Here is a 25,607-nt window from a genome sequence, read left to right on the forward strand (position 1 = left end):
CAGCTTTATTTGCCAGCAAGTAAATTCAATGCAAAATATTATTTACTTGAGCAGCTTTATTTGTAAGCTTACATTATTCATCAGCAGAGCACAGTAATTACACTACCACTTTCTCTCAAGGAAAAAAACAAGATACTTATTCGAGCAGGTACACACTACACTTGATATCTTGAAGATAGATACTCACGGCTCACAGGCTTACATGATGGCAGAGCCCTCCTTGGCGCCGTCGAAGAGCATCCATATCTCGTTGACCCTACCGCTGAACTCGAACGGCGAGTTGTACTGCGCCACGGTGTAGGACGTCGCCTTGCCCGCGGTGCGGCCCTCGTTCACCGCGGCGGCCCACTTGGTCCCCTGCAGGCTGGCGTCGAGCCGCGCGGCCTGCTCGCCGACGTCGGCGTCCGACACGAAGCCCCCGAACCGGCGCACGGCGGCGTACCTGGCCCCGGCCCACCGGTGCACGCGCAGGCCCTCGGCCGGCGGCGGGTCCGCCTGGTTCTTGGCCGGCACGTAGAAGCTGACGACGAAGGAGGAGGCGCAGAAGGGCCCGTCGCTGGGCAGCACCAGCGTCAGCACCGGCGCCGTCATCTCGATCGTCTCGTTGTACGCGTTCTTGCCCTGGATGTAGTTGAACAGCCTGCACGCGTCCAGTGTGTGTGTGTGTGTATTCAGTCCAGTGAGCGGACTACGGCCTAGTAACTCTGCACGAGCCCATTGTCTAAGGCCCATACGGTTCACCTCGGAGGCCCATGTGAAGCCCAGGAATAAAGCGTGGTAAGCGAGAGAGCTGAGAAGTGACGAGGCGAGAGCTTACTGGAGGAAGCCAGCGCGCGTGGCGGCGACGAAGGAGATGTCCTCGATGGGCGAGGTGGAGACCCACATGGCGTCCGTGTACCGCCGGATCTCGAACCCGTTGGCGCTGTCCACCACCTCGTACGCCGGGCACTCGATGCGCTCGCACGTCGGCGGCACTGCGGCGGCCACGGCGAGCAGAGCCGCGGCGGCGGCGGCGAGGAGCAGGCTGCTCCGGCGCGCCATGCTTTGCTTCTCACTCGCGCTGCTGCCGATTGGGGGTGGGGGAGGGGGGGAGGGGGCGGCGGTCGATCGGGTCCGTGCGGCTGGGGATTGAGCGAGTGTGATAAATACTAGCACTAGGACCTTGCCGGGAGGCTCAGGATGGTTGCGGCGAAGGCGCTTCCACGTCGCTGGTATTCGAGCGCTTGGACACCGTTCGAGTTCCAGAATTTTGGTTGAGGCCACAAGCTTGAGGTTAACTGCAGAAACACGTAGAAAGTGTACTCGTTTTGGTGTTTTCTGAGATTTTTGCTTCTGGTCGAGTCGCTGCGTATACACCTAGTACACGTCTGCAACTGAATTCTGGGCTACATAGGCGTTGGAGTTAGGCACACAAGTACGGGGTGATAATGGCCTCAGAAGTACGGTCAGGTGATGATGGCTACATGTCGAACTCGAACCAAACCTGTACTGCACTACAGCTACTATCTGTTGACGTGAAAGAAAAGAAGTCGATCCATATATTTCGTTGCTCATTCAATCCTCTTCAGAGGGGACAGCACCTGGATATCTTGGCAATCATCAGGGGGAAAAAAACGAACAGTAATCCCGCAATCAAATTCCGCGTTGTCAACGTTCCATGCTCATGACTTGGCCGAATAAGCAATTTCGCAGTACTTGAGCACCTTCGGGGTGGTGTTGGAAGTGTTCAACAATTTTTCTTTGAAGCCTGGTTGCTGCACTGGTGAAGCAAGGAGCTCATAGCCTCCACCTCTGAATTTCTCCTCAATTACGTGTTCTGTCGGATTGGAACATGTGGAATTGTGGACTCTTGTTCTATCTATTGCTGGTTGTCTCTGTCAAGAATTTGTTTGTTATCCTAGTATTAACTGAGTACTTGACATCTATCTACTCCTATATGAATTGACTGAATTAAAGTTCAGGTAAATTGACTGGATTGCAGGTTAAAAAAGTGAAGGACAGACACAGAGAACCTCTGTGGAAGCCTGGAAGGGGACACAAGTCATGTACACGTCGTAACACAATTGCAAGGTTCACACGATTGATTACCATTTCATTCATAAATAAATAGAACACATAAATTAAGCAAGCAGCAGTACAGACTTCATTATTCAGAAGAACAGTCGTATAGCATAGCAATTACGGCCAGCAGTAGTAGTAAAAAGCAGGCAGTTAACCACGATAAAAGCACTCCACTCCACTCGACGGCGCCACCTCACTTACCGCTGACGGCGGCGGCGGCCTCGTTGCCCCCGTTGGCTGCCGCGGCGGGTGCCTCCTTGCCCACGGGCTTGCCGCCGTCGTCGCCACCCTCCTTGGCGAAGGCGGAGGCGGGGTATGTCCTGCCGAGCCCGGTGGGGGTCTTGAAGGTGATCTTGGAGGGGTCGTCCTTGTCGAGGAACATGTCGGAGAGGGTGACCCAGATGAGGAGCTCCTTGGTCTTGACCCCCGTCATGCGCTTCATCCGTCGGTCCTCGACGAAGGCGGTGACCTCGGACGCGTACGAGACCTGGCGCCCGATCTGCTTGAAGGTGTGGGTGAGGGCCTTCTTCTGGCGGAGCCAGACGAAGCCCGTGGACCGGTTGTAGCCGACCTCCTCCATGTCGGCGAGCGGGAGCAGGCCCAGCGGGAGGTGCACCTCCGAGAGCAGCTCCGTGGATTTCTCCGCGCACAGCGCCGCGCCGTGGTACACCTCCGCCCCCGCGCGGTGCTCCTCGATGGCCTGCGACCCCATGGGTGGATTTGGATCGAGGCCGGGCGAGATCAGGCGAGTCTGGGCGGGCTGGGGATTCCGGCGAGGTGGCGGGGAATGCTGGAGGTGGAATCTTTGGATTGGGGAGGCGGGGATTTATACAGGGGAGGAATGGGTCGGGGGGTGGGGTCCGAGTTGGCGAGGGACGGTTGCCGGTTGGGGTGGGGGGATTTAAGGCGGGTTTAGTTAATGCGCTGCGACGTGGTGACTGGTGAGGTCGCCGTGCAGGTGGGGGTTGCCGGGTTGGGATCCCAGCCTCTACCCCTGCTGGCCGCGTTCGTGTCCGCAGCAGGGACGCCTTGGTCCGTCGCTTTGGTGGGGTTTGGCTGACGGTGGCTGGGGGGTGGTTGCGGCGTTGCGCGCTAGGCCTCCGCGTCGGCCTCGAGCCTTAAATAAGCGACGGGGATCGCCGGATCGGCTTGGATCCCCGTCGCCAAGCCGTGGAGCGAACTGCGTGGGAACCCGTTGGGGGTCAGGTCACGCTCACAGCTGATGATGGTGCAGCACGTAGCCGCAGAGCAAAGGGGCCTCGAGACTTCTCTTGCTACTCCACCCTGTTATTCTGTTAGTGAGTCTCGCAACAGGCAACCAACCGCCTGATTCTGTCAAACCTGCCAAAGTCCGGTGTCAATTATGGTAATTGATTCGCAGCTGCTTTCTGCTACCGACAGTTCAACACGCGTACCGCCGTGCATGATGCCCGCCCGCACTCTACTATCATCTCTAGTCTCTAGTCGTCTTTCAGTACAGCACCCTGCTGTTAGTTTGTTTACTGTACGATCTGCATAGCTCAACTGCAAAGGATCCTTTCATGGCAGGTCAACACCAGTGGTTATGGCTTAAAGCCCCGCAAATGGTTATGGCTGAAAGCCCCGGGCATTCATGGCGGCTACTGTGACCCCCAACCCCCAACTGCACTAGGGCATGTTGCCGTCTTCCTGCCATCATCGGCCCGTCGGCGGTGGCGGACCATCTTTCTCTCTCTGAATGAGCTCAGAAAGGAAGCAGAGCAGAAGAGAAGCGGACATGGTGGCCACTGGTCAGCGCGTTGGATTTTTTTTTGCCTTTTTGGATAATCCAGCGCGTTGGCTGCTTCGTGGCCAAACCCCGTATAAACCGCGCGGTAGATTCTTGATCCAACGGCCGGAAAAAAAACGTTGAGCGAGTTACGGCGACTGCGCAGTTTGGGCTGGGCCGTTGGAGTTCCCTGCCGTTGCCGGCTTGCCGCGGCCGCTGCTATCCCGCCGATCCCCTCCTGCCGCTGCCCGCTGTCGGTGCACGCGCGGCTCCCGGCACCCGGCGTCCTCCGCGCCCGACGGTCGAGTTTCACCTCGAGGTGCAGCCGCTTTCCCCAATCATCCCCTAACCTGCGGTCACATTTTGTGGAACTTCGGGTCTGCATTGCTTACTTCCTGTTTGCTATCTTGTGGTGTGTGAGGTGGATTGATCCCGTTGGTATCAGATTGGATGATTGAGTCTGCCTGTAGTTGTTGAGCCGTTCGAGTTCTTCTATGGATCTGTTTCGTGTAGGTTCAGGGTGGAATTTTTGGTTTGTAGCTCCGATTGACAGTATCCGGGGTTGCACTCTGGAAGATGCTTGATCACTCGAAACAGTTACTTTGATCTCTGATTTTGGAACCAAATTAATATGTAATTTACATGTTTGGGGTGTTCAGGTACTTGTTATGATCTCCCACTACTGCTACTGTTTTAGCTGAAGTTCATATTCGAAATACTAGTTGTTTTGCATCTCACTTTGGCAAAGTAATCTGGACAAATTTTCTCTTCAGCAGTAAAAGCAGCTCATCCGACCGCTGACTTTGTGTTTCAAAATATAGCATAGATTTTCTAAATAAGATCCAAAGCACTAGAGTTTGTAGTTGTTATGCACTGATGTGGTTGAGGAATTTAAGTACGTTTCAGTTGATACAACACTGGGTAGCAGCTTTTACACATAGAAGTGCAAATGCTGAATTGTGGCCCGGTCCTCAAATTTGACTTATGTGCGGTACTTTTCACTTGCATCCTGTTCCATGTGGTTTTATTGCTATGTGATCTACAATTTCATTCATAGGATGGCTGATTTTTTTTTCTATACATTTTTATCTGATATTGATTACTTAAACCAAGGTTAAGTCTGCAGAACAGAGCTACTATAACTTTCTTCATCTCTCTATAGTCTGTACACTACTTCCCTAAAAAAATGTAGCTCTGATTTTCTCCTAAGTAGCAAATGTTCTTCATAATTCCACCAAGTTCCACAATTATGTTTGCCAACATCAAAATTTTGCTTTTTAGGTAGTTCCTATGACATAGCTCACGAATAGCTATAGTAGTTTATGCTGTACTACCTTCATAAAACGAAAATTACAAAATGGTCTTAAGAAACTTTTACATGCACATGCAATGAGTAAGATAGAACTCATGCAGGGACTTGCATCAATCAACATTTGGCAGAGATCTGGGAAGTCTGTGGCTACTTCAAGGAATTTCAAGTAGGCAACCATGATCCTGGGAGGCCTTATTGCACTCTTTGTTAGAACTTGAGGTTGAAACACAGAGAACATGCGGCTATGGCTCATAAATGGGTAAAAACCGTGCAAGCGAGCCAATCAGCAGCCACTCCTCTAGTTGTTGGTTTTCTAGAGGGGAAAGGAAATGTTGCTCTTTGCGTAATTGATGTCTTTTATGATGCGAAGCTTCCATAATCAAGACTCCATAAGAAACAAATGGTCACCATCTCGAATAACTGTAATATCTTCAATTTCTGCAAATTCTTGATTTAGCAGTTTTGTGGGACAATGACCAGCAAACTTCTGACCTGCACCATAAAATTGTAGGATAAGACAGTATGGTATTGACTGTTCTAGTAATTTTTCATTGATGGTATATGGGACTAGGCATGGGCACCCCTATCACACTAAACCAATACAAATATAGCTTAATATTATAATGAAACAATAAGAAACTGGAAACTCATAAATCAGTGTCGACTTCGAACAACCAATGCTGACTAGTTGTGTGGTGGCAGTTGGCGTGCAATACCACATGTGTCATTGTACCATAAACTCTATTGAAAGAAAAAAAAAACCTTTTGGTGACTATGCACAGGACCTTAGTAATCTGGCCGCTGCTCGATCTGTTGGTTAGCAGCGTTGGTTGATTAGGGTTGATCGTCTCATTCTAAAATGGGCGCGTATGTAATTTAAGTCCCATGGTGGGTGTGTGGTGTGCGTTTCTATGGCTATTTGAGCCTTTTTTTCTCCTATCTTAATGCAATGATACACAGCTCTCCTGCGTATTCCACAAAAAAATGCACAGGACCTTGTGCTTTAGCAATTGGACATAGCACATTACCCACTCGGTTTATTTTGTTGATTAAAACAGTGTTGAGATTTTCAGTTATCTTGGTTATTTCTGATTTCCTAAAAAACCTTTAAACCTATTGCATACTGAGATTTAGTTCTGTGATAATGAGTCAATCTTGCACAACTTAAACTTAGAATGTTTCTTTACCACACAGTAAAGTTGTATGCAGCGCAGACTGCAGCCTGGCAGTGGTTTTTCAGATCAGTACTTTGTCTTACTCTTACCATTTTGTATTTACTTTGTTCAGAAACTTTTGATTTTTGTATATAATGGAAATCAAAATACTCCAGCAATAAGCAATGTGAAATCTAGACTCTCCTAACATATTGCAGCTGGAAGGACTTCTCAAGGAAGCTCCAACCCTTTTGTACTTAGAACATAGAAGTCATAGCTCCTTTTGGACTTCTGCGAGTTCTCCTATGGATGGTGATAATGGTAATAATGTGTATGAATTGAAGAATACTTACTAGCTACAGTGAATAATTCATCCATAGATCCTGGTAGATTTATAACTTTTGCAGGGACCCTCAAATTTGTGTTCTTCTGTGAATACATGTGAATCGTCACTCTTTTATTTCCTGAGACCACAGAACCACCATCCTTATCCGAACGTATGCCACCACATGTGCACTTATCAGTCATCTCCTGAAGGTTCCCAGCCACCGAGAACGCAAGCATCTTACCTGGGGTAGTTGACTGCCTGATTTTTGCGTGTTCCTGTGTGTTTTGCATAATGACATGGGCCTTTTCAGATCCTGTGATGCTACTGTCAGTCAACATCTGTTGATGAACGTCTGTCTTGCCTTTGTCCATACACTCCACACACATCATTTTTGCAGGAATATGTTTTTCGATGCCTTCACCTTCAGCAAGCAAATAATTGTTTCTGTTGAATTTACTGTATTTTGCAGTCTTATGAATTGGTCCATGGCTATCTATTTCTTCAAGTTTTTTTTTTACAGTGCTCATCTCCGCAACACAATGTCAATCTTCCTTTTCCTTCTGATTCACTTTCTTGACTGACTTGGTTGAAGGTGAAATGGCTATTGTACTTTCTGAAGTGTTGATTATGCATTCCTACAGATTTCCCTGTTTTCTGTCAAACGATGGATGATAACATTAAATTCCTTTTCTGCATAAACAAGTGAATTATATAACATAATATCATGATTATATCAAATAATAAACACCTGAAATATATTGTTAAGTACAATTTGTTTGTCTTCTTTGTTATCCTCAAGAATTGATTTTAGCACTATTGTGCTCACCCTCAAGAGTTGTGAAACTTTGGTTGTACAGACTGTAAATGGCTGGGGAACATTGCAGAGAGCCCCGATTTCACCAAATATTTCACCAGTGGACAGTACTCCCTGAACCTGCAGTTTTTAGTTATGCGCTTTAAATTCTTAAATGCTCTTTTTCATTAATGTAAAAATAAACATGTGATCGTTCATACTTTTTCAACCCCATCAATCTCAATCCGCTCTTCCTGGCAAAGAAGGTAACAAAATGAATAAATGATAATATGCTTGGATTTAGATACTAAAGAAAAATGGTAACCATCAAAACTATAGATGTACTGACCACTGCTCCTGAAACTAATATGTAAACATCTGTCGGTGCTTCATTTTTCAATATGACAAGTTCTCGTGGTGGAAAGTACTCTGCTTCCATTGCAGTGACCTGCAAAGAAAGGACAATTCATGAGCATTCATTTGTTTTATATTTATCATATACATTCTTTATTTCCTCTAGCATAGCAAACTAGTTTTCTTGTGCTTCATACCAGTTGGAGCATGCAAGTAAAGGAAACACCGCGAAAAAGATAGACTTTTTCGATGATCGGGAAGAATAAGTGGTATGCTATGCTTGATCGAATTCCCTTTGGGAGACTGTCCAAAGTTTCCTTCTGTTTGAGACCCTCTGTCTTATACCTTAGGCAGATATGAGCTAGCATTTCATCTCTTATGCGTTTAGGTAACTGATTTCTTGCAGCAAACTGAGAAGCAGCATGGATTGTGTCTCTCTGCAGCATCGGAGAAAGGAAATATCGTGAACTGATGATAACATTGAAACAAAAGATAAATCTATGAACAATTCAAATATGTGTAAGTGCATGTTATGAATGGAGTTTTAAGTTTTTAATTTGTGTTTGCTGTACGTGCATGATCGTAGAGTACTAAACAATTGGAAATCTAGGCATGATACTTACAAATGTAGAGAGAAGGTAATATTTTTCTGAGTTATCCTGGCATATAGTACTTGGGATGCATATGCTTTACAATAGAATATCAGTCTAACAATTGAAACCCTTTTTTATTTATTTTCTACTTCTGTCCTTTTGCTTAAGTTATACAAAGCAGTAATATCAACATCACCGGAACTATAAAAGGAGTAGCTGCTGGTGTTTGGAAGGGAACTTACAAAATTTCTGGTACGGCAACTTCCTTGGACAACCAGGTTTGTCATGTTACCTATGATGTATGCTGTCAGTCCCAGGTTAAAGAGCATGTAGCACGTACTGAATAGCATCTCTCTTGGATTTTCTGCATGCAAATCCCCATAACCGGTTGTTGTGAGCGTTGTAATGGACCAATAGATTGATGTAACATATCTAACCCATAGGCTCTCTGATCTGTAGTTTGGTATTGCTGCTCCTATCCAGGTTCTTGCTGGATTGGGGTATCTATCAGCTATTAAGTAATTGAAGCATCCTGAACAATGTACTGCAAAAAGAGTAACCTGCAGAATTTACTCAAACATACTGAGTAAGTTTCTTCTATGAAGGCATCATAAGTTGATTTGTTTCATCTCTGAAGGGAACATACACACTTACAGAAATTAGTTTGATGCATCTTGTCCAGTAGTAGTCCAATCTGATATCCTTCTCAAGCCTTGAAGAGATGCTTTGCCCTATTAGTTTTTAGCCATCTTATTTTCGAGTTTTGAAATAAAAATTCATACCTGGCAAATAAAGCACTGAGGCGTCGGAGGCGCCATAACCGAAGCATGTTAAGCATCCTATAGGCAAGACCATTTGCGCGCTTTTTAAATAGTAGCCCAAATGATTGATACGGAATTGTTGAACAAACATCAAATATGAACCAGGAGGAGATATATCTGCATACAGGCTATTCTCAGTTTCATGGCAATTGTTATTTTTAGTGCATGCTTCTAGTAGGTATAACATAGTTAAGATGGAGATGCTGACCTAGCTGCAATCCTTTTTGGATTATCCACTAGAAGATACGACTTCTGATCCAGATATGCTATAAAAAAAGTGAGAATGATATCTATTGCAAAGAAGCTATCGATAATGTTCTCAACCAGAAAAAGTTCCCATGAGAGATGTCTCAGAAATGCTAGTTCAAATGGGCAGATCCATGCTGAGTAAACAACAAGCACAAGCAAGAACGTCTCCCAGATTCTGGTAAGGTATGCCAAGCAAGTATGATAAGTATTACTGTACTCATTAACAAGAGTTGAAAGTAAATGCAATGAGTTTACCTGTAACAGGGATCATAAGGAGAAATGATGAATTTCCTCAACTTGATAGATTGGTTTGCTCTTGCTCCTAGAGATGGGAGTAGATCATTGTGGAATATATTGCTAACATCTTCCATGGGAGTGTTTAACTCAAACAATGATATACCAAGCTTGATATCCGTGTACTATTTATGTTGCAGAGTGATGGTTGTGGATGCTCTGCATAAATAGGAGTTTGGTTCGTCTCCAAGAAAGAATAGGATCAGTAAAGATGGAAGTAAGATATTTGATATAGACTTCATTAGAAAGTGACATTTTTTTTCTCTTTGTTTCTGTACAAATAAGTGGTCTAGGCTATCTTCTCGTGGTTTTTAGTAGGTTAGCTATGAATGGTGTCTACCAGTTTTCTGTGATGTATCACCTTTTTAGACGCGATGCACAACTTTCATTGAGTGGCCAATGGATATAATCAGACACTGAAAATTTTTTAATGTTGCTTTTGAAGATATAATAAACTTTAATTCGTTTATTCATTGTGTTTGTAGGGGATTTTTAGTAGCAAAAGAACGTTGTTCACAATATAAATAGTTCAAATCATGCTTTTCTACCTACATGAAGGCATACCATTTTCTATGACCTATGTGATACGAAATCTGTGCATGGAATAAACTGGGAAAACTTCTGGCATCTGAAAAAGGAATGTATTAAATGAAATATTACATCTGCAAATTTATATTGATATGCAAGCTTAGCACTTCTGATTTCTGGTTATGATTCATGCCACAGAGGTCTGAACTTGTTAGAAAGAAGGTGGAATTCTTGTAATTCTCATCATAAATAACTTTTTTTTTCACACAAGCTATCCTATGAGTATTCTCGTTAAAATGGCAAGGCATAGGAAAAAGGGGATTAAATTGTATCATTTCTTCTTCGCAAATTTGCATGTGCTTTCAGTTTGTGTCCTGCTGAGTAACTACTTTCATGCACCTATATTGCAATGCACAGCTATTATTGGAGCATTGTTTTGATAACCCATGCTTATTTTTCTTTGCAGGTGTGCTGATTACAGAAGAATTCCCGAAAGGCTGTGTCAATGAAACTGTCTGACAACTATAATAAAAAAAGGAGGTTCCTTTCTAGAGTGTGAAGAAATTGCTCAGGTTGCATGAATTTAGTTTGGCCTTCCTCACAAGTCGCAACCCACCCGCTGCCTTCTAGATGATGATCTTTTGTCACATGCTGCCTGTGAGTTTGCACCTTTGCTAGAAGCATGGCTCAAGACTTGGCTGACATTTGTTGTACCTTTTACTTCATCACATGTAATTATTTGACTTCTTTTGTTCCTTGCGTCACCCTAAGCTTTGCTAACTCGTGATCCTGGGTTCTAGAGCTGAGCACCTGGAAATGAAAATGTTGATTGGTGAAGAATGGAGATAACTCATGGGGTTCTTGCCTCACTGCTGCTAAATTGCACCTTCCCTGTTATTACCCAGCAATATATCCTACTAGATTATGTTTCTCTTCTATAAGTTGCACTTTATTGGGACTCTTGAAAACGAAGGTAACTGGCTATTTATCAAGACCGTGGTAGTCATATTTTTTCTTGATGGAAAAGATTGAATCAGGGAAAAACATAAACCCTTTTGGCCAGATCATGGCATCAACTGAGGGCAAACAAACATAAATCCTTTGATCCTTTCGGCCATGGCATCAACCGAGGGCAAACAAACTGCTCCACCCTGACATAGTTACCTTCATATCGGGAGCTGCGTTTTTCGATCGTATTAGTACCTTTTGTCTTTCTTTTTTCTTTGCTCACAATCAGGCTGTTTGATTTGAAAGCTAAAGTTGCCAAATTTTGACAGGTTTGGGCATACAGCATACACCTAGTAAAATGATGTGGATTTGTCCATTTTTATTTGCATGAAAGTCTCGATTCATTTTCTTGTTTACTCTTGTTAGTTTCAGGCTTGTTTTGGTAAATCCAACGAGATGGGACTGCAGATGCTCCAGCAGCTACCTTGTCCTGGTTTTCCCCGCAGCTTGTCATTTGGCTTCGCCTTGACGACATCGTATAAAAAAAATATAGAGATGGAATATTCTGGCATAGAATGCAATGGGAGCTCTCACATTCTTTCTTTGTCGTACATCCTTGTTTTTCTTTTCCCCCAATTTTAGGAGAAGACCATGACGACGGCCATCGTCTGAATTGTTCCATGGGTGAGCGCTGTTCCTGCATCGCTGGTTAGTGACAAATGGAGACTTGATCGTCGGCTTAAACCTCCAATACCATTCGGCCGCTTGGATTTTCCTATCACCGTTCACCAGCTTGAGGCACAAATGCTTGTGGCGGAATCGGTTCGGTGAATCTAACCTAGTGAAAAAGTAAATCGATCACGGGCAAACCGCAAACACATAGCACTACAAATCTACAATTATATCTTAAATATTTTTAAAAACTCTTAAATGGATCATAATTATTAATCGCGATCCAATTTTTTATATAACCTTGGAATGGACGGATCAGTAATTCGAAGCCAAAGCTGAAGCAGTGCGCCTCGTGCACCCACCAGAACACCGGGGCAGTCTGGGTCAGCGGTCTATATGCACCGAGTCCACGAGGCTCCTCTCCCTCGAGCCCACCGATGAGCATCGCCATCGCCGTCGCCGTCGCTGTCTAAAAATACCTACCGATCTCCGACTAGGTGTCCACCATGGCTTCTCCCGCGCACCCATCAACCCACCGCCCGCGATTCTGCTTCCGGCGGCCTCTCCGCGCGCCGCCGCCGCCGCGGCTGCCTCTTCCCTCTTTCTACTCCCGCCGTCCCTCGGAAGTCCAGGTGAAGTTGCAGATCTCTCGCCACCTTTTTTTCCCCCCTCTCCTCTTGCTAGCTTATTTCCTCGTGATTTCCGCCTCTTTGATATCCGTGGAGCCGTAGTGCATGAATGAATGCGCAAGTCCAAGTGATCTCTGATATCTCCGCGTTTTTCGCACTGCTTCACATTTCAGCGAGGTTGTTTGCGTAGTTCGATTTGATGCCATTTGATTCAGAAATCCGCTCGGAATGGTCATGTTCTTGCTTTTGCGAAAAAAGTTCCGTAGACCTTGACGTCGGATTTTTCTCTTAGGTACTTGCATGAACATTACTTGGCTTGTGAGCGGTAGGATTTGGCTTGTACTTTAAACCTCACGTGATTAGTTTCTGTTTTCACTAAGGTGGCGTTTGGGAACTGGGAAATGAGAATTGGGATAGTCACAGTTCTTGTTTTTATTTGCCTGCTTCGTGGGTCCCACTACTAACCCCATCCCAAACCAAAGAAAAAACAAACAAAGAAAAGGGATAAAATCTGATTTCCCTTTCCCCTTCCCACCTCTTCTTATCCTATCTGGTCTGGTTTCCCTTTCCCTTTCCCATACTCTATCCAAACACCACCTAAGGGGGAGTGTTTGAAACTATGTAACTGATCCCAGTCGCTTCTACAGGTGTCCCAATTCAGAAGCATAACCTCAAGAACTGCACGAAGGCGTAATCCGGTTCAAATTATTACTACAGCATTCGATGATGTACTGCGATACTTCTCCCCTTCGAGTAACAATGGTTTGCTATGAAGTAGCTTGTTTAACAATTTGTAGTGATTTGGTGTAGGATCCTGGGGACTTCTCGTTGGCACATGATGATGGAGAGGAGGATTTTGGTGTTGTTCCATATTCAAGTGAGAGTGAGTGGAGTGATGAGGATGTTGTGTTGATCGCATTCGGGGATGTTGAGTTACCGGTGACTGGCAAGAGCCGGGCTGAGGGAGCGTTGACTGTTGTTGCCCATAGGTTCGCCACAATTGACAAAGGGCATAAGAAGAGCAAGTAAGTAAAGTAGTTTTTTTTTTCTTGACAATCCTATAAACCAGAGGTTGGGGCATATATCACCGCTTTTCCTCTCTTTTGTTTAGGGGGAAAGGGGGTTTGTAGAGTAGCAGTTTTGAATTATTTACTTGGCAGTGGAAGGAGCATAAGTGCAATTAACTCAAGTTCTTGTATGAACAAAGTAGTGTACCAATATAGGAATATGGCTATATGTTAATTCTTTTTGAGTAAAATGCACCATATGTCCCCGAACTTGTCTCGCTGTGTCAACCAAGTCCCTAAACTTCTAAAATGCATTTGAGGTCCCTAAACTATCTAAAGGGTCCATCTAGGTCCGAAACGCGCCATGTGAGCTTCCGATGCCGACGTGGCATACCACATGGCGCCATGCTGTCAAATATATACAAAAGCCCCCCCTAATTCCTATCATTATTCAGTCCAGGTCCTCTCTTTATCCTCCTCTCCTCCGCTCCCTCTTCGGTGGGATCGGCGACGCCCCGAACTCCCCAAGCATGCTGGTTCCGCTTCTCATTGAAGAATACATCCTCATTGTTATCCTCCATTTCCTAGAATGACAACGAGCTTGGTGGATACAAGAAAGCTTGAATCCCATGATAGAATAATTGATGTTTGCAACTTTAGATGAGGCCGGCGACGACCTCAACCCCAGTAGTGTCGCCCTCCCGCACATCCCACCTACTCCGCTCGTCGGCTGCGCCGCCGTAGCTCGCCGGCGCACATCCTGACCGCGTCATTTGCTCGGCATCGCCGCTCGGCGGCAGTGCCATCCGCTTCTCGTCGTTGCTTCTCGCGACCTGCAATGCTCGCCCGCTCGTGCGGTTCGCTGACCGCACCTCCCGGCCGTGTCGCTCGGCCGCCGTCGCGTCTTGCGGCTCGCCGGACGCGTGATTGCCACGCATCCCGGCCGCATTCGCTCAGTCGCTTGTCGACCGCGCCTCCCAGCCAGCAGGCCGCGTCGCTCGGCCGCCATCGCATCTTGCGGCTCGTCGGCCGCGTTTCTCGCCGGCGGCCTCCTACCTGAGCCACCTGTCCGCGCTGTCCGCTCACTGGCCCTGCATCTCGGCTGCATTTGCCCACAGTCGCAACTTGCGGGACGCGCCGGCCTCTTGAGTCGCCTGCCTGCGCCATCCGCTTGCCGGTGTGGACCTTAGCGGAGAGGTCCACGACCGTAGAGGCAACCTCGCCTTGGCACTCCAGAGGCACCCTGAGCTCTACACGGTGCTTCTGCAACTTCGCGGTGGAGGCCCCGCTGGCCGGCCGGCCGCCGCGCGGTTGCAGCCACCGGGCGCCATGGAGGAACGAAGAGCAGGAGGAGATCCAATAATGGTGAATGGGGTTGATGTGGACCGCTGAGGGTTTTTTTATTATGTTCGCCAACATGGCGCCAAAGTGGCATACCACGTTGTCATTGGAAGCTTGCGTGGCATGTTTTGGACTTGGATGGACTCTGTAGATAATTTAGGGACCCAAAAATGCATTTTAGAAGTTTATGGACCTAATTGACACAACAAGACAAGTTTGGGGACCGGTGGTGCATTTTACTCATTCTTTTTCATGGGATGGGTGCATAGCATTTATTGAACTATCCTTGGATGTGGTATGTACTATGAATATGGAGTACTAGTTGTACAATAAGGGCATATGCTACTATCTTCCAGGTTAATATTGTCCCGAGGGAAATTATGTAGTTCCTGTTTGTCGTGATAAATGGAACAGAAAGAAAGTCATACTACAAATGTGGACAGATAAGATTTTTTTTACAGCTTCATTAACTAGATTCTGACAAAAGTTCTTTACATTAATTCCCAGAACTCAACAAGGGCTGATGAATAATGTTGGACTGGTTGCTTTCTTAGCAATGTTACTTTTATTTGTCGACTGGTGTTCTTGGAAGATTGTTAGACTACCCCTGGACTCTTTTTACTTGACACGCCCTTTTTTAATATCAGCAGTTTTATCAGCACTTGCTGGATTTCTATTTGCACCAGTCGCTGATAGCTTGAAGATCCAACATTTCCGGAGGAGAGGAAAATCTGTTTCTCCCTCAAGTAGAAAGCCAACCCCAGCAATGGGAGGATTGTTCTTTGTTCCTATTGGTATTTTTGTTGCAAGAAGAGAGGTTGGTTCCAACTCAAATGGAGTTAATGGAGCAGCTATGATTACCCTCATATTTGCGATGCTTGGGTTGCTTGATGATATCTCAAGTCTTGCCACAGATCGCAATCGTAAAATACCACAATGGATAAGGTTCTTGGTTCAGGTATGTTGTTCTTTTCCAAAGTGTGGATCTGCAAATACGACGTTCTTTCATATTATGCTGAATTTAACTTTCAAACTATCTTGTGTGCTTTGCAGATTGTCGCTGGGACTTACTTCTCTATCTGGTTGGGTTCTGCAGATATTTTGACACCATATAGCATGTAAGCATACCAGTAACTTATATATGCCTTGCTCCATCTACTGCTTGACTGAATTCAATTTATTGATGAAGGAAATTTTTGGTTCCTCTGCCTCCACCTCTTGGCCTTGCATTCATGGGAAAAGTTTATTTGGTTCTGGCTGCTACATGTTCTCTTTCCATGGGAACAGCAGTAACACTGGTTGATGGTCTTGATGGCTTGGCTGGCGGTATTGCTGCTTTAGCACTCATAGGACTGTCTGTTGCTGCTCTCCCAATCTGCTCTGGTAAGCTTGTTGAGCTATTTTGAGTATATTGACTATTCAAATTTATTAAATTGCTATAGCATATTAGCTTCTGCTTGTGAAATATGCCAATTCCAAATCCTATGTTTAACTTAGCCAATAGATTTTTTAGGTTCTATATTCCATCAGCTTAATATTAGTTCGGAGCAGTAAAAATGGAAGAGTAGAAATAGTCCTCTTTTGTGAAACTGGCATATGATATGATGCTTTTCCTTGCACATAGGGGTCTTCTAGATGAGAATTATCTTGCGAGTTTGTCTAATTGATCTTGCAATTATTGTAAATTGATTATTAAAAAGTAATTTAGTATTTGATGTTAGTTTTTCCTTTTCAATGTTGTAACATGATTAGCTTTGCATAATTTCTGCAGAGCTCAGTGTTTTTGGAGCATCGATGTCAGGTGCTTGCACTGGCTTTCTTTTTCATAACAGATACAGAGCCTCAATAGTCATGAGCCGGGTCGGTTCCTTTGCACTCGGAGGAGCAGTTGCTGCAATTGCAGCATGCAGTGGAATGTTCCTTCCAATGTTAATTGCGTGCAGTATCTTCTTTCTTGAGCTACTGTTTGCAACGCTGCAGGTGTGTGATTCCGTTCCTTCATTTTCTTCAATAGTTGTAATACTAAATGTGATCATGCTTCATGTTATCCTGTGTAATAATGGAATTGAAGATGTTGAACAAGGATGTCATAAGAAAGCCATTTTGGTATAGATTGCTACAACCAGTGAGCAACGCAACTTATTACAAACTTAACGAACCTAACTTATTTTATATATATATATATATATATATATATATATATATATATATATATATATATATATATATATTTGTGTTGCTTCTTCCTAGTAGCTACTGCAAGTTAAAGTTATTATTGCTTTCACATATCTTTCTCGTTATATCATGAATTCTTATTAGTTTGCATCACCAGATCTTATATGGAGCATAAATTGTGCAAGTTATGTTTCTGGTTTACTCATAATCAAGGGTGCTACTATCAGAATTCAAATATCATTGTTCCATTTTGTTAGCACTTCTGTAGTGTCATGACCTTCTCAATTTAGAACATGACTGTAAGGTCTGTAATTTCTATTCTGCCTCAGGTTCCTTTCCGTATGGCTACAAATTCTTTCCGTGGAACAAAAATATATCCGCTGCGAATTCGTCCCTCACATTACTACCTCAGGCTGTGGGGCATAAAGGAACCTTATATTGTGGCAGGTGCATACATGATATCATGCTTCCTAACTCTGGTGGCAGGATACCTTGGCCTTCTTTCAGCATAGATGATGGCTCAGTTGCCATTCTTTTATTGTTTCCTGTTTCAGTTGTGTGATACAATATATGGTTTACACGAATGCCAATTCTTTTATTTTTTGCCAAGGCTGTGGTTCATTGATATAACTGGATAACTGATATACTAGAGGAGAATTATAGACATAGAGTGAGGCTTGTAGGATCGTCAAAAAGGAGCCGTGCAGTGACGCCTTTTGTGTTGTCTTACTTGAATGTAACTGTTTTTCGAGAAAGGGAACAAAATGTAACTTGTCTGTTAGCTTAATTAATATTGTTACAGAAGATTTTTTTTTTCCGACGAACTTGTTACAGAAGATACCAACGCTGAAATTTATTTATCATATATAGTAACTTAATTGTAGTTGTTTCATCAGCGTGCCTTGATTGAAAGAATGAAATGTTTTTGAATTTTAGTCGGTTGAAGTTTTGATACATGCTCTGCCAAGAAATACAGGTATGGGCCGCTTGATAGGCCCTAAGGGCGCAGGTTACCTGTATGTACACTGTACTGGAAGCACTGTTGCTCCTAATCAGTGAACTATTTTATACTTAAAAGGATATGCACTGGCATATCAGAGCTTGATTGAAGTTGGAATTTGAAAATAAAAATGAGAAATGCTACAGCTGTCTAGGACCGAACTTGTATGCCTGTAAACGGTAATTGCGTGGTTACCATTTCTCGGGCAAGATTCTGGTAGTTTTCTGGGAATTTTTCTACTGCTAGATTCGTTTATACTATGTATCCAGACTGCTGTATATTTCTATTGTTTCCAGTACTTCATCGTGTCCCGTTAACTTATTCCTAATAACTGTACCTGTCAGTTGTTAACAAGAACCTGGTCCATAGCTTCCATTCTTTTTCAATCCTCCAGCTCTGGATCAGCTCTAGTGTCACCTCAGAAACCATCTGCTCCCAATCATTGCATTGTCACCTTGGCAGTTCAGCCCCAAGGACCGGAAGTGACGTGTGCATTGCATCCAGGCTGCTAGAAGCTGGGCAATGTCGCTTTATGAAATGGAGATCGTGATGTCCAAATATTTTTTAGTCACGGGACTGGTTTAATTTAATTTAATCCTCTTATTCTGCAAGTTATAGTACTGCAGCTATGATCGGAGGGTGTTTTCTTTTTTTTTTGTCCTTTTCTTTCCCGAGGAACCATGACTTTGGCATACGCATTGCAAATTTGCAATCAGGTGATGATGCTGTGGTGACGACCCAGGCAGGCGATCAAATAAACATGGTGGCCTTGCGATCTTCTTCGACCTCCTCTCTCGTCAATCGTCAACGATGACCTTTTATTTGTATATACTGTATCATAAGCAGCCGGATCGAATGCAAATCTGACAGGTCAGAAAGGAGATCCGGATCCAAATAAGCATTGCAGCGTTTGGATATAATAGTAGTGCAATGCGTGTGCTGCTTTCACAAATCATCGTTCATCACAGCGGCGGCACAGGGGCTATTGTAATGTTGCTTTATGCAACGGAGAACGTGACGTGCAAACATTCTTTTAGTCACAGGGCTAGTTTCATTCCATATGTTATACCACTACTTAAAACAAACACTGCAGCTAGGATCAGTGGTGACGACTCTCAAAGTAAAGTACTGATCGAGAAAAGCAAAAAAAAATATGATGGCGTTGGGATCTTTTCTTCAACCCTGAGCGACTTCTCTCTTGTACGTCATCGACGACTTTATGTACTGTATTATATGCGCATCCGGATCGAATGCAAATCTGACACGTCAGAAATGAAGGAAATCCGGATCCAAACAAGCAACGGCCAGATCGTTGCAAGATCAAGCGACTTGAGGTTGCGTTATCGCTGTCCACGCACAGGCACACGTAGTAGCTACTAGCTAGCTAGCCTTGTAGCCATACGAGACCTCACATTTCTTCTTTGAAAGACAATATATATATACGACCTCACACATATAGATATACACTAGTAATATAATGCGCATTGTTTTCTTTTCCATTTTCGATTGAGGGCAACAATCCACGTTGCTTTCGAAGCGGCAGCGCACGGGAACGCAACGTGGGAACCACTGCCAGAAACGTACGTACGCGCGTGGTGATGGCGAGGTTGGCTCGCGAGGTTGCCATGCCAGGACGCACGGGACGAGAAAAATTAGTGCACGATCATTGGATAACCGGCGGATAAGATTTGGATCCCGATCCTGGCCGGCCGCCAATCGAATCGGAGTGTTTTGGGACTTTGGGTCTTCGTCGTCGATCGAGCAGGCTACGCGCGCGGAACGGCCGCCCAAACCGCCGTGCATGTGCCGTGTTCTTCCCTCGTCCTCGTCCACACAAACTGGAACGAGACTGCTGCACGAAACGTGCTCGAAAAATGGCTTGAACTTACCTGAAACATGGAGATGAGGACCGAAGGGAATGCTGATACCATCATTAAAAGAAACCTGATCCTCTCGCTTGTAACTTGACGCCTCCGATCCCTCCAGCTATATATGCAACTTGTGATGCTATTGGGAACGATACAATACAATCGCGACGGCGCACCAACCGTGCTGTCAGCTCGTCATCAGCCGGCCTCCATGAATCTGTCACTGGACTAAGTGACTGTCGATCGTGGGCGACGACGCTGGCACGTTACCAACAAGAGAGGTGCCACGCGACACGTACCGCGCGAACGGCCGTCGATATCACACGACGTACGATGGGCGTGGCCAACGACCTCCGCGGCGCGCGCGGACAAGGCAGCCGCCGCTGCGCGGTTGGACTTGGACGCTGGCCGATCGATCAAACCGCACGCGCGCGCGTGCGCCGCCGCGTGGTTCCTCGTACGAACGGATTCGTCGGGCCGCGCGTTGCTTCCCGGGGGTGGATCGATCGAGCAGGACCGCGACGTGGTACGGGCTCATTAGGACCGGAACTGTAGTTGATTCCTGCGGGTACGCCGGGTAGTACTGTGCCCACTGCTAGTCCACATAAGTACCAACCGGTCGAGGTCTATCATCAAGTGTCATCATGGGACCAACCGCTAAGCTTCTCTCTAGTCCAATCCACAAACGCGCGAGGCGGAATGGGTCGGTATCCCGTTGGGCTGGCTGACTGAACAACGACTTCTGGAACATTGACTCTGGACGAGCCGTCCGCACAGGTCGGATACGGATCGGAGCTCCTCCTCGAGTCGACTCGAAAGAGGTGCCGGCGCAGCGCAGGCTTCCGGACGTCACGTGCCTCGTTGAGCCGTTCACCGAGCGCTGATCGCCAGACCCCGCCGGTGCACGTGCATCCTCGCGCGGCTCGTTGCCTGAGGGCCTGTTTGGTTATGGTTACTTATTTAAGCAACTTAAGTTGCTTATTGTAGTTTCTTATTTTTAGCTCTAGGTGTTTGGTTTGAGTTGCTTATATGATTGCTATTGACATATTTGCCCCTGCCATCTTATTTTCCTCTACCCCTAATAATTACCCAGCTCCTCCTATCTGGTTTGGGTTGCTTATCTGGTTCCCTCCATCCCATCCCGCGGGCGGGCGGGCGCGGCGGCGGGCGGGAGCGGCAGCGGGCGGCGAGCGGCGCGGAGGCGGGCGGCGAGCGGGCGGGAGCGGCGGTGGGCGGCGCGGAGGCGGCCGGCGCAGCGGCGGCGGCCGGCGGAAGCGGCGCCAGGCAGTGGTGATGGGAGAGAGAAGAGAGAAAGAGGAGAGAGGAGAGAGAATGAAGGTAGGAGGAGTAAAGTGCCCCATAAGCAACCGTTGCTTATTTGCTTATGCATAAGCAACTTATAAGCAACTCTATAAGCAAGAGTGTTTGGATTATAAGCAACTTATTTGCTTATTTTTAAGTTGCTTATGGATAAGCAACCATAACTAGTCAGGCCCTGACTCGTCGCTTATTCGCGTACGCACGCACGGCTAGATTACTACTGGGGCCCGGGGGCCAGACGAACGAACGGTCCCGCGGCTACGGCGCGCGGGTTTCGGGCGTTTTGGGGCCGGGGGGCACGGGCCAAGCCTCATCAAACCAGCGCGGCCGGCGCGCTCCAAGGCGCTTCGGGCGGGCGCGCGGCATCGGCAACGACTCACCACCCGCGGATACGGCGCGATCGCGTGGGTTTCGGCCTTCGGGCGTTTGGGGCGCGGAGGCACGCTGGCACGGGGCGAAAGCTCTGATCACACGGCGCGTGTTCTGCTGTGCCCAGCGCCGGGCCGCGACTTCACTTTCCCAAGCAGCGCGCCGAGCGCCCGAGCCCTGCTGCTGCGCTTGCGGCCTCCGGGGACAACGAGCTCCGATCGAGGACAGCAAGGGCGGCGCGCGGCATCCGGCAGGTTTGCGTTGCGTGCGGTCGCCGCCAGTGGCCAACACGTGAAGGGCGTGAAACGCGGGCAAAAATCCCATGCGCAACGCCAATGAGGCCATGCCGCCATGATGATGGCCAGAACGCAGAATCATTGGGAGGAAGAAGCGAAGGGAACACCGGAAAGGGGAGATGGTGATGATTGGTTTTGCTCTGCTGTTCATCTCATCTCACTCCAGGCAGAGGCACCTGGACACATGGGCCGTCCCGGCGACCACGTGCTCCCGATCCTACCGTTTAGATCTCGGGTCGGTAGTTACAATAGAAGTGGTCCAGTGAACAGCCGTGCAAGCTGAAGCCAAAGGTTGCGGACCTGAGGTTTTCCCATTGTTTTGCCAAGGAGCTTATCCGATTTTCAGAGTTCCACGGTGATGGGCAAATAGTGCAAATGTACAAATGTGCCATCCTTTCCCGACTTATGCAAGAGGACAAGTGGACAACATAGCTCGGAGGAACCTACCTCCAGCCAGGTAGGCTGTGCATAACTACACGGATGATGTAAGAGGCACGTACAAAAGGAAGGAACAACCACACATCGCCATGGCCCAATGCTATACATGTCTGCATCCAAACTCATGAATTTAAACAGGAAGGAAGAAGCAGCAATATATTGGCAAAATCACGACATATTGCCATGAAAAAAAAGATGCTCTCTTTTTTCCCCAAAAAATCATCGACAAAATTCATTGCAGACATGAGCAGGTAAGCTAAGGAAGAAGCAACAGCATATTTGGCCTGGTCAAACGTGCCATAAACAGAACAAACTACGGGCCATTTTCACGCAGTTTAACCGCAAGCAGTGGACGCTAACTGGAAGCTTCCAGCTTTCCATACACTCCACGAAATCCAAGCAGAAGCAGCAAGCACGAAACGATGAAAGGAACAGTGCGCGCGTACACAGTCCACATACGATACCTATTTTTGTTGCCAAATTCATCGACCATCATTGCCAGATATACGCGCCAGCTCCGCTCACCAGCCAACAGTACACCGCACATGCAGTCACCAACCCAGTTGTTGTACTATTCATCCACACAGTGCGGTGCTTGTGCTAGTATCTCCTTCCACCTCTGGGGTGTGGAGTCTGCACTGGACAGACAGGGACCCCGAGCGGAGCAGAGCACTAGTAGAGCAGAGCAAAGCTACAGTCCCAACCCAACCAAACCTAACCCAATTGCCAACAAAATAATTGAATGGAGTGTCCCCGCCACAGATCAGACACGAGCAAGCCAACACCACAACCTACAAATCATCATCACCAGCGACGGACACGACCTGCCCCGCCAAGGAATCGAAAAGAAAAATGGAGAGACACGGAATGGCAGGCAGCAGGGGCAAGAGGAGCAAGAGGACAAGGGGACCTGCCTGCCTACGGCTCGGAACTCAGAAGGACGGGAACTTGGCGCAGCGCTGCTTGAGGTACACGGCGCAGCCGTCCTTGGGCACGATGGTCGGCATGTACACGGGGTCGTCGCACCCCGGCGTCCTCTCCCGCCGGAAGTCCACCACCGATACGAACAGCGCCATGAACAGCACCAGGTGGTTGAGCGCGTACCGCTGCCCCACGCACTGGTGCGGCCCGGCGCCGAACGCCAGGAAGTTGCGCTTGAACGCCACGTCCTCCCGCCGGGACTCGGAGAAGAAGCGCTCCGGGTCGAACGCGTCGGGCTCCGGGAACCCCTGGAACGACGACTCGTACACCGACGGGAACACGATGGCGCCCTTGGGCACCGTGTACCACTCCGTCAGCTGGAACGGCTCCCCCGCGATGTGCGGCACCAGCGTCGCCGGCGGCCGGTGCCGGACGACCTCGCGCGCCACCGCCTGGGTGTACCGCATCTCCTGGATCTTCTCCGCGGTAATGGGCTCGCCCGACTCCGGCGACCAGGCCGCGGCCACCTCGGTGCGCACGCGGGCGAGCACGTCCGGGTGGGAGTCCAGCGCCGAGACGGCCCAGCAGAGCGATGAGGTGGATGCGTCCTGCGCCGCGAAGAGGAAGTCGAACATGAACCCGCCGATCTCCTCGTCGTCGGTGTGCGCAGGTGGCGGGCGCCCCGCCGATGCGGCCTCCTCCATCTCCCGCAGCGTGTCCTGCATCCAGAAGTCCACCAGGCACTCGGGCTCGACGCCGGCGCGCATGCGCGCCTTGCTCTCCCGCGCGCACTCGCCCAGCGTGCGCACCAGCCGCGCCACCCCCTGCCGCGCGCGCCGGAACGCGAACCCCGGCAGGTCCACGGGCATCGCCATCAGCCCGACGTTGAAGAGGTTGTAGTCGCTCGCGAACCGCCGCCGCGCCTCCTCGCTCAGGTACGGCCCCGCGAACACCGTCTGCGAGGTCTCCAGGTTCATGTCGCGGCAGGGCACCCGTATTGGGAAGGCCCTACCGCCCTCGGCGGCGCTCCGGTCGAGCCACCGCCGGAGGTGCGCCAGGATGACCCGCTGCTGGAGGGCGGCGTAGGTGGAGAGCGCGCGCGGGGTGAAGTTGGGCGCGATCCGGCGGCGCAGGTCCTTGTGGTCCTCGCCGAACATGTAGATGAGGTTGTGGTCCCCGAAGAGCTTCTTGCCGAAGGGGTGGCCGATGAGGTGGAACGCGTCGGGGCGGACGTTGGCGAACACGCGGTGGGACAGCTCCGAGTCGCGGATGAACACGATGAACCGCCCCACTAGGAAGTCCGCCGCGAGCCCCGCGCCGGACTTCTTGGCGCGCGCCGCCTGCCCGTCCCAGTACCCCGTCGGGTCGCGGATCATGTGGGCGACGCTCCCGAGGAACGGCACGACGAGCGGCGGGCCCGGCAGGGGGCCCTTCTTGCGGTGGTAGGACAGCTGCTCCACCAGGAAGTAGAAGGCCACCGCCGCCACCAGGAACGGCGCCGCCGCGCGGATGTCCAAGAAACTGGACAGCGACTCCGCCGCCATTGCTCCCCGGCCGGCCTGTAGCACTAGCAGCCGCCGCTACCGCGCAGGTCTCCAGAGGGCTGAGGCTCGCGGGGAGCTGGAGCTCGCCTCTCCCTCTCCCCTTTGACGCGGATGGTATTCAGAAGAGGTATATTTATGCCACGGGGCTCGCTCGGCTGGAAGGGAAGGTTGGAGCGGGAATTCTGCGGTCAAAGGCTGGCTGGGAAAGGGAAAGGAAAGGAGGCGGCCTTTTCGCCTGGCTGGCACGGCCGTGGTGGATTGGCTGATGGCCGCGGGGTGGAAGAAACGAGGACGAGGAGGACGACGGAGGCGCACGGCCGCTCCGCACGGGGGCGCTCAGGCTTTGCGGATAGGAATTCCTTTCACAGAATGGGAAAGTGGGAGAAGCCAAGGCAAATCCCAGGATAGCGACGACAGGGATGGACGCCTAACCGCCTAGGGTTGAGAATCGGAAACCCGTTCTACCACCGTTGCTCCGTACCGGTCCTTATTTGCCCCACAAGAAAAGCCAAATTTTCAAACTCCTCTTTAGTTTAATTTTCAACTATGATGAAGTTGGAAACCGTTTGTTTCACGACGGCACAAACAAACTTCACTTCTAACCACACGGGTCAAGTCCAACAAAACGGTTGCAATTAAGGTGAATGAAGTAAAGTGGATAACTTTGATAATTCAGATTCATGGAAATGGTTGCTTTAGAGTTCATGTTTAACGGACCAAATCAAAATTTATATCTCAATGTTGAATGGACGTCACACATAAAAGGGTTTTGGATCTAACAGGCACAATGTACCATTTCATTCTTAACCAGACAATTAAATTCCCTAAGTAGTCGTTCTCTTTTT

General features: G+C 48.1%; 5 protein-coding genes and 1 long non-coding RNA gene across 13 annotated transcripts; 2 read left to right on the top strand and 4 right to left on the bottom strand.

Moving 5' to 3' along the window:
* Nucleotides 1-20: 20 nt before the first annotated feature.
* LOC101768409 (heme-binding protein 2) lies at nucleotides 21-1,110 on the bottom strand. The gene is made up of 2 exons (XM_004968546.4): nucleotides 818-1,110; nucleotides 21-640 (listed from the first exon to the last, which is right to left on the bottom strand). The coding sequence occupies exons 1-2, from the start codon at nucleotides 1,039-1,041 to the stop codon at nucleotides 199-201; spliced, it is 666 nt and encodes a 221-aa protein (XP_004968603.1). The 5' UTR covers nucleotides 1,042-1,110; the 3' UTR covers nucleotides 21-198.
* A 945-nt stretch (nucleotides 1,111-2,055) lies between these two features.
* LOC101768810 lies at nucleotides 2,056-2,877 on the bottom strand. Its single transcript, XM_004968547.3, has one exon. It carries the CDS (start codon nucleotides 2,771-2,773, stop codon nucleotides 2,255-2,257), a length of 519 nt encoding a protein of 172 aa, XP_004968604.1. The 5' UTR covers nucleotides 2,774-2,877; the 3' UTR covers nucleotides 2,056-2,254.
* A 2,045-nt stretch (nucleotides 2,878-4,922) lies between these two features.
* Nucleotides 4,923-9,819, bottom strand: LOC101769500 (potassium channel KAT2-like). 6 transcript variants are annotated; one of them, XR_002677821.1, is made up of 11 exons: nucleotides 9,668-9,819; nucleotides 9,372-9,587; nucleotides 9,125-9,280; nucleotides 8,997-9,054; nucleotides 8,585-8,902; nucleotides 7,947-8,186; nucleotides 7,745-7,843; nucleotides 7,617-7,649; nucleotides 7,429-7,530; nucleotides 6,628-7,256; nucleotides 4,923-5,612 (listed from the first exon to the last, which is right to left on the bottom strand). XR_002677821.1 is itself a non-coding variant. In XM_022826932.1 (10 exons), the coding sequence occupies exons 1-10, from the start codon at nucleotides 9,781-9,783 to the stop codon at nucleotides 7,260-7,262; spliced, it is 1,377 nt and encodes a 458-aa protein (XP_022682667.1). In that variant the 5' UTR covers nucleotides 9,784-9,819; the 3' UTR covers nucleotides 7,161-7,259. The 6 variants fall into 6 exon arrangements, 1 of the variants encoding a protein (XP_022682667.1); XR_002677819.1 differs by having other exon boundaries at nucleotides 7,351-7,530; XR_002677820.1 differs by having other exon boundaries at nucleotides 7,429-7,536.
* Nucleotides 9,458-11,138, top strand: LOC105914510. Of its 2 annotated transcripts, none has more exons than XR_002677823.1 (3): nucleotides 9,458-9,595; nucleotides 9,677-9,923; nucleotides 10,701-11,138. It is a non-coding gene; the product is annotated as an uncharacterized LOC105914510 (long non-coding RNA). The 2 variants fall into 2 exon arrangements; XR_002677824.1 differs by having other exon boundaries at nucleotides 9,460-9,590.
* Nucleotides 11,139-12,300: 1,162 nt separating this feature from the next.
* Nucleotides 12,301-17,826, top strand: LOC101769903 (phospho-N-acetylmuramoyl-pentapeptide-transferase homolog). 2 transcript variants are annotated; one of them, XM_004968549.3, is made up of 8 exons: nucleotides 12,302-12,486; nucleotides 13,131-13,211; nucleotides 13,294-13,508; nucleotides 15,339-15,789; nucleotides 15,885-15,949; nucleotides 16,021-16,214; nucleotides 16,603-16,811; nucleotides 17,336-17,824. In XM_004968549.3, the coding sequence occupies exons 1-8, from the start codon at nucleotides 12,361-12,363 to the stop codon at nucleotides 17,516-17,518; spliced, it is 1,524 nt and encodes a 507-aa protein (XP_004968606.2). In that variant the 5' UTR covers nucleotides 12,302-12,360; the 3' UTR covers nucleotides 17,519-17,824. The 2 variants fall into 2 exon arrangements, with proteins under 2 accessions (XP_022682120.1, XP_004968606.2); XM_022826385.1 differs by lacking the exon at nucleotides 13,131-13,211 and having other exon boundaries at nucleotides 12,301-12,486; nucleotides 17,336-17,826.
* Nucleotides 17,827-22,549: 4,723 nt separating this feature from the next.
* LOC101770311 (cytochrome P450 710A1) lies at nucleotides 22,550-25,607 on the bottom strand. Its single transcript, XM_004968550.3, has one exon. The coding sequence runs from the start codon at nucleotides 24,760-24,762 to the stop codon at nucleotides 23,230-23,232; it is 1,533 nt and encodes a 510-aa protein (XP_004968607.1). The 5' UTR covers nucleotides 24,763-25,607; the 3' UTR covers nucleotides 22,550-23,229.

This window comes from Setaria italica, chromosome V (genome assembly GCF_000263155.2).
Source record: "Setaria italica strain Yugu1 chromosome V, Setaria_italica_v2.0, whole genome shotgun sequence".
Classification (NCBI taxonomy): Eukaryota; Viridiplantae; Streptophyta; class Magnoliopsida; order Poales; family Poaceae; genus Setaria; species Setaria italica.